General features: G+C 41.8%; 1 protein-coding gene across 1 annotated transcript in view; it reads left to right on the top strand.

Annotated features, from left to right (window-relative positions):
• The first annotated feature begins 7,388 nt into the window (after positions 1-7,388).
• The window catches only part of LOC119417865, a 14,382-nt gene continuing 13,651 nt past the window's right edge, over positions 7,389-8,119 (top strand). Inside the window, exons 1-2 of the mRNA XM_037685120.1 lie at positions 7,389-7,415; positions 7,592-7,663. Coding sequence (XP_037541048.1) covers positions 7,603-7,663 — 61 coding nt within the window. The 5' untranslated portion in view covers positions 7,389-7,415; positions 7,592-7,602. The remainder of the gene's footprint in view (positions 7,416-7,591; positions 7,664-8,119) is intronic.

Raw genomic sequence — 8,119 nt, 5'->3', positions numbered from 1 at the left:
ATCCCACCGTATCTAGTCTCTCTACAGATGGTGAACGACATCCTCAGCTCCGCTACGCACGAAAAAGTTACGCAAACACAGGCACACCTGGCTTACACTCTCGGTAGCGCAATCCCAATCTACGTCAATCACAAAACATTTGAAATGGCGTTCATTATCAACCTACCGATAATTCCCTCAAACGGCATATATAGACTCAGGGACGTCGTAAATGTTGGCAATTGGCACGGCGAAAACCATGTTCAAATTGACACACCAAGGATGGTTGCGTACCACGACGACAACCCCTCCGTTTACCTAGCTCCAAACCTGCAGATGTGTGTTCTCACTCGTGAGATACACTATCTGTGCCCGAGCAAACCGTTTATGTGGAATAAAACCGCGGGCATATGCGGATTAACACCTATTCCGGAAAATTCGAAGTGCTCAACGACCGTAACGCCTCGACACCTGGCTAAAGATGCAAAAGCGGAAATAATTGGCTCTCGTTGGCTAGTGAACGCTCCTCAAAGACAGGCGATCATAGCCTACGATCAACCCGGGGCAAATAGACCTTTGGCGTTACCGGACAAAACGATGTGGATCAGTGTTCCCCAGGGAACAACCATACACATTGGTGATTTGACGCTCTATCACCTCGATCCGGAACGATGGGACGCGACTCTGGATGACTCAGAGTACCTGAGAAATATGTCTATAGACATAGATCCAGAGACTCTGGGAAGGATCCGTTTTGAAGGCACCCAAGTCGTCGACGTGGAACCAATAAACCAAGTTCTCAAGTCCCTCAGGTCCACAACTAAGAACCCGATCCAACCAATTAACTATGCGTGGTCGAGCGCGGACACATTAATCATAGCCCTGCTAATGACGATAACCCTCGTATTGTGTGGGATACTCGCATCCCTGTCCCGGGGCCAAACGTCACTCCGAGTCGACGTGGATCGCCATGCAGCGCACCTCGATATGATTATGCCTCGCGTAAGCGGGTCCGCAAAGAAGCCACTCACACGGGACAGCGCGACTGAAACTGACAACCAGGGTGAGGAGGAGCAGTGAAACGATGTTTCTAGATGCTTAGTCACTACTCTTGTCGGTGTTGAAACGTTGTTTAGTTGATTTTGGTTGTTTCTGAGGTAAGGATGAATCTTGTGTGTAGTAAGTTAGAGACTAAGAAGCCTTTGACCATGCCAACATGCAGTTCATTCGCTAAATTGCAATCCTTGCGGAGTCAATGTATATTATTGTTACCTTAAGTACCATAATCTACATTGGTCTCACATCGCTTAAGCCGAACCTACTCGAACAATTCTATTCGGGGGGATAGCTAATTCTTTTTGATAAGTCTCGCCATAGACTTCCAAAACATTTATGGGGAAACCAAACACCCAATCTCAAGTCGTTCGTCTACAAGACAACAGACATTTGAACCAAACTATATTTTGCCATGTAAAGCTAACTTAACCCAAGTTAGAAATGGAAAAGTAGTTTGGAACCCTTTTCTATAGGCTTAAACCCCTGTAGTTACCCCTTTTCAGCATGCTCCACCCCTTAACTGGTAGTTGTAGCTGTTCCCAACCATAATAGCTTACACACCAGGTGCATATAGTTTAAGGCCTTATGTAAAATCCCCTTCATAGGCCCACCTTAAACCACATAATTGCATGACACATTGAACCAGAACGGCACAGGCTGGACGTCGCTGGAGACAACCTTCGCTGGAGGCGACCTGCAATCCTGACGTTGGTCTCCACTCTTCATCCAGTGGCCGCATCTTCAGTTCAATCCAAGGGTACCCCTCTGTATGCTGATTAATCAACACTTCCAATCGTTGTGGATTTACCATTGTGGATTATATGACTTTTTCCAGTGGATTACAGACTCTGTTTCCAAGGGGTTAAAGCATTGCTACAATGGAATTATCGAGACGATATGGAATTATAATCAACACAATGGAATTACCAAGAACATTGTGGGATTACCTTGACTTTTGTTTTCCTTGCTGGATTACCTTGACTTTTGTTTTCCTTGCTGGATTACTTTTGACTTTTGTTTTCCTTGCTGGATTACTCTTGACTCTTGTTTCTTTGCTGGATTACATCAAGCTTCAAGGACGATCGACGACGTAAGTCCATAGTTGGAATTCATCTCCATGGACAGGTGATGATTTCCAAAGGGGGGACTGTAGTGGACTAAGCCTACGTCGAAACCCAGTCTAAGGTCAAAACTCTTGACCTTTAGAACCTTGTGGGACAGAAGCTGTCATTTCATGTATTTGACTCCATAAATACAGGTTCACCCATCCTGAGACTTTCTTTCTTGAAGATTCAAGTGAAAAGAACACTCTCTTTTTATTATCATTACTATCTTACAAATGTTGATAATCAAAGTGTCTTAGTTCAAACCATTTTAGATGTTGCAGTGAACTAATCAATTTTATTAACTGAGTAATGATTTTATTCTCATGTTAAAAGCTGTGCAGAGTTTATGCATTTTTCTGATTTCTGCTTTTGAATGAGCAAGTGTGTGCGTTTACAAGGTTACAGTCAAACGAAAAACAAGTTGTTATGTTAAAACTGTCATGTTTTAGAATCCTCTCAGACGTAAATAGAGATGTTTTGCACCTGTTTCTTAGACACGTCAAAACAGAACGCTCTCGGTCTCTGAGAACATTTCTGAGCTGTCTCATAACAATTCTCGCTGTCTCTAACCTCTTACGTCACAAAAACACACCCCTTCTGGTCGTTTCTGACCAATGAAAAATCCCAAAAAGTGAACCGGGAAAGAGTCTTTAAAATGTCAGTACTTCCTGGTCTACACAGACTCACAGGTATGCAGACGGACTCACAGGGACACGGAGAGACTCACAGGTACCCAGAGTGACTTACGACTCACGGAGTTACAGAGTTCTGGAGTTCTGATGGAGTGCTGTTGGAGTTCCTGACATGACAACGAAGCTCTTCCGAGTTCCATGGGATTATAACATTTTCCACTGAGGTGAATGTGTGTCGAACAGAGCCTCGCCACTACTTCTGACGGGCAACAGCCATTCTAAGGAGACGCTGGACCGGTAGCGTTAACGGAACACCATATCTGCTGATTATCATCAGAGAGGTAATGGGTCAAGTTTCCTACCAAGCGTACCGAGGCGAGCTGGGCTTCTGATGGAGAGTGTCGGTTCTGGAAAACACTTAATTTCCCTCACACACCATCCTTTACTCCCCCTAAACTTCTTTCCATCTTTAAACTTTCCTATGAAGTAGAAATTCTCCCAGATATTTAGAAATGTCTGTGTAAAGTGCTTATTCACATCCGTGTGGGTAAAAGTCATAGTTGTACAGTTTTATAAATGTCTGTTGGTGCAGCAACGGAGAAATCATGGCCGTATGATTTTTCCTGATTGATTGCTTTGTTGTTATTTTCATAATTTGCCAAATTAATGTAAATGTTTGATGTTAAATTTGATTCTGTAAATAAATGACCGCATTCATTTTGATGGGTCAAATTTAAATGACGTCTCCCGTTTGCATTTCCTTAAATTCAGTGCACTTTTTATTCAGTCCAGAAAAATGAGGAATCCGCGTTAAATGATGAATATATCCCAGCATCTGTTCATCTACAATTGGTGGCCCGTCACGTGCTCATAAATGGACTGTAACTAGTGTGCTAATTGATTTTCATGTTGGCATGTGTTATAAAATAACAGTTGAACCGTGCGTCTTTACGCAGCCGGAGCTGCGCGCTTGGAGCTGCACCGCCTGAAGCGAAATGCTGCATGTTTTTAAGCGTGTTGGTCTGTGATGCTCAGAAAGCTCACAGAGAAGCTGAAATTGAGTCACAAGTCTTTATAAAGCTGAATTGTACGTCTGTATGTGTAACTTAAGCTGGCTTTGAGCTGTGGAAACGCTTCATTCTGTTTAAACTGTGTTCCGGACGCTTCTGGTCCGCTTCGGTTCTGTGGTTCCGACTCGGTTCTGGAGCTTCGAACGAGTTGTTTTAAATAGCTAGAAAGACGTTTTGTCACGGAGCGCCGTTCTCTGTGCAGCTCAGGGGGTTGTTTCGTTACAATTTTTAACAGAAAAAGTGCATTTTGATGGTTTAAAAGACGAAAAAGTGACGAACTATTTTACGCTAATCTAACTTGCTAGCTGGGGAATACGCTTCGTGGTTGGTTGTTTGCTGCTTTGGAAAGCTCTGATTTGCTGAGAACGGTTGACTGACGTCACCTCCCCTCACCCCTACGCTGCGTCATTGGTTGAGAAAGACCGTGTGTAACGTTCTGATTGGATGAGGGACGCGTCATTCACGTCACCCGGAAATGAAATTCGTTTTCATAGGGAATAAAATCTGCTTTTTAACGCTGGAAAGCGCATTAAAGCTGTGTTCTGAAACGCTGTTTACATTCATTCGAAGCATATTCGCTGAAAGTTTGCCACGTTTGTGTAAAAAATCCGTTCAGAAGTGTTGGTTTTCACCGAAGCAAGCCGATGCTACTTTTAGCTAACAAGCTAACGACCGGACGCCACAGGAAGTTATAGCACCCCTAGTGGACGACACAAACAGTGTCTGAGTTAAAATTGTTGAGGATCTGCTGACATCTTGTGGAGAAGACGTGGGATCACAGGTTTTCACTTCGTTTTTAGGTGAAGAGTGACATTAAACGTTTTTATTTTCCTGAAAGGCAATTTTGGAGTTAAAAAACTTCCTCAAAGCTGAATAAACACTGTTATCTTGCATTCTAAAAGTTATGAAGGTATTTATGCTGAGAGCTTTTGCCAAACAAATTTTTATTCACTGGTAAATCCTTGAGAAACGGGTACATAATAAAAATTTAGAAACTTTTAAATAAGATACAGTTACAAATATTCACAGAGTTGAATAGTTTACTCATTTTGCTAGAAGATACCGCACGTTTAAATGATAAATCACTAAATAAGAGTAAAGCTTATCAGGAAAAAGAGATTTTCTGATTTTATTTTACCACCTAAACATTTACATCTACTATTTAATTTCTAAATAGCAGATAATGGCGGACGGAGAGGGAAACACTGACCCCTTACAATCCGAGGATGTGGTCCAGACAGCCTTACACATTTTAACAAATCCAATTCTTGGCAAAACATTGGAGGAATTGCATGACCTTGATGACGATCAAAGACATGAGGAGCTGCAGGGTTTATCAAAAGCAGCTACAGTGAAGGAGGACGCAAAATCAGGCCGCGTACGGTTAGCAAAAATCAACAGATGCTGGGATATATTCATCATTTAACGCGAGTTCCTCATTTTTCTGGACTGAATAAAACGTGCATTGAATTTAAGGAAATGCAAACGTGAGACGTCATTTAAATTTGACCCATCAAAATGAATGCGGTCATTTATTTACAGAATCAAATTTAACATCAAACATTTACATTAATTTGGCAAATTATGAAAATAACAACAAAGCAATCAATCAGGAAAAATCATACGGCCATGATTTTTCCGTTGCTGCACCACAGACATGTATAAAACTGTACAACTATGACTTTTACCCACACGGATGTGAATAAGCACTTTACACAGACATTTCTAAATATCTGGGAGAATTTCTACTTCATAGGAAAGTTTAAAGATGGAAAGAAGTTTAGGGGGAGTAAAGGATGGTGTGTGAGGGAAATTAAGTGTTTTCCAGAACCGACACTCTCCATCAGAAGCCCAGCTCGCCTCGGTACGCTTGGTAGGAAACTTGACCCATTACCTCTCTGATGATAATCAGCAGATATGGTGTTCCGTTAACGCTACCGGTCCAGCGTCTCCTTAGAATGGCTGTTGCCCGTCAGAAGTAGTGGCGAGGCTCTGTTCGACACACATTCACCTCAGTGGAAAATGTTATAATCCCATGGAACTCGGAAGAGCTTTGTTGTCATGCCAGGAACTCCCACAGCACTCCATCAGAACTCCAGAACTCTGAACTCTCGAACTCTCCGAAAACTCTGTGAGTCTGTCTGCATACCTGTGAGTCTGTGTAGACCAGGAAGTACTGACATTTTAAAGGCTCTTTCCCGGTTCACTTTTTGGGATTTTTCATTGGTCAGAAACGACCAGAAGGGGTGTGTTTTTGTGACGTAAGAGGTTAGAGACAGCGAGAATTGTTATGAGACAGCTCAGAAATGTTCTCACAGACCGAGAGGGTTCTGTTTTGGCGTGCCTTAAGACACAGGTGCAAAACATCTCTATTTACGTCTGAGAGGATTCTAAAACATGACAGTTTTAACATAACAACTTGTTTTTCGTTTGACTGTAACCTTGTAAACGCACACACTTGCTCATTCAAAAGCAGAAATCAGAAAAATGCATAAACTCTGCACAGCTTTTAACATGAGAATAAAATCATTACTCAGTTAATAAAATTGATTAGTTCACTGCAACATCTAAAATGGTTTGAACTAAGACACTTTGATTATCAACATTTGTAAGATAGTAATGATAATAAAAAGAGAGTGTTCTTTTCACTTGAATCTTCAAGAAAGAAAGTCTCAGGATGGGTGAACCTGTATTTATGGAGTCAAATACATGAAATGACAGCTTCTGTCCCACAAGGTTCTAAAGGTCAAGAGTTTTGACCTTAGACTGGGTTTCGACGTAGGCTTAGTCCACTACACTAGCAATAGGCTGTGGCTGTCGGGATTAAACGTATTTAAAGAAGTCTGTGGGATGAATTAACTGCTATAAGGGATGAATTTTGTCCTGTGTGATTTAAACACAGGTTCGATGACTTTCAGAAACAAGCTGCAGACTAGAGTTTTGTCAGGAAAGTTGATTTTTATAAAAAGAAGAAAAAGTTTAAACTTTCACTTTCACACATTAGATATTTTGCCTCTATATATTTCCTCCTACATGTCACTTTGTCAGTGCAGCTACAGCGTGCGCTCTCAAGACATAACATGCAGTGTACCCTCAGTGGACCGAACTTAAGCAAAAGGGCCTTCTCTTACACCTTGCAAAAAGATCTGAAGTTGTCGACTTTGACCACTCCAAGGGATTTTAAACAATAATTAAGTTCATGGCAAAAACCAACGCAGGCATGTTCCTGTTTTTAGTATTTTACATCGTTTTATAATGTAGCTGTTTTTGTTTCGTTTTTGTATCATTTCTTCAATTTACTTTTCATTTTATATGCTTTTATATGATTGTCTATTGTCGTCTGTCCCTCATCTGTGTTCTTTGTTTAAAACAGGTCTCTTGTAAATGAGTCCACAGACTAACCTGCGGAAATGAACGTCGTTACGTCATGACGTCAGACAGAAAATCCCCGCCCCTTTTAATCAGTTTTACTTTCTTTTTCCGTGAAGCGCTGCGTTGCAATCACCGAAAATTGGATTTAAAGCTCAAACATATTACTTTGTTTACTTGTGTGAATGCTAACTTATCTTGCAGTAAGTAACTCAGTAGCCTAGCTTAGGTTGAACGAGTAAATGTCATATTATTAGCGTATCGAAAGTGAAATTAGCTATAAACTTCGCTCTCAGACTTCGATACCAAACTGCGGGACGGGTAAAGCGGCATCAAAAGTGATTTTAAATGCTTTCGTGTTTTCTCTTTTTCTCCGTAGTTCCTGAAGTCATGTCCACTTTACTGCAAAAAATACGAAGCTTGGACTCGAGCGCAGCCATTTGTCTTGAAGGTATGTCCAGTTTTCGATGTAAGCAGCTTGAAGTGGGCAGGTGTGCCAAAACAGGTGATGTCTGCCACAGCTGTAAACAGTTTCACAATGAAGACACGTGTTAGTATGTCCAAGATCACAGCAAAAGTGTGCCTTTGACTGTAGTTTCTGTTTCTCCCAAAACTCATAATGTTCTCTCTGTGAGAGTCAGCTGTATCATAAATATCTGCTAATTCTACGTGGGATTAGAGCCATATATAAACAAGGTTTGGATGGGCTAAACCGGCTTATATTTGGAAACATTTTGGGATCTAATCGTACTGTGATGAATGTAATAAAATTGCATAAATATCCATCCATTATCTTATACACGCTTCTTCCTTTTTGGGGGGGGGGGGGGGGGGGGGGCGGCGGGCCCCACCCCCAACCACCCCCGCGGCTTGGGGGGGGGGGGGACGGACCTCCACACCGCCAAAC

The sequence above is a fragment of the Nematolebias whitei genome, chromosome 12 (genome assembly GCF_014905685.2).
Source record: "Nematolebias whitei isolate Nwh7 chromosome 12, NemWhi1, whole genome shotgun sequence".
Lineage (NCBI taxonomy): Eukaryota > Metazoa > Chordata > Actinopteri > Cyprinodontiformes > Rivulidae > Nematolebias > Nematolebias whitei.
The sequence above is the reverse complement of the archived record's forward strand: the minus strand, read 5'-3'. Positions and strand labels throughout refer to the sequence as shown.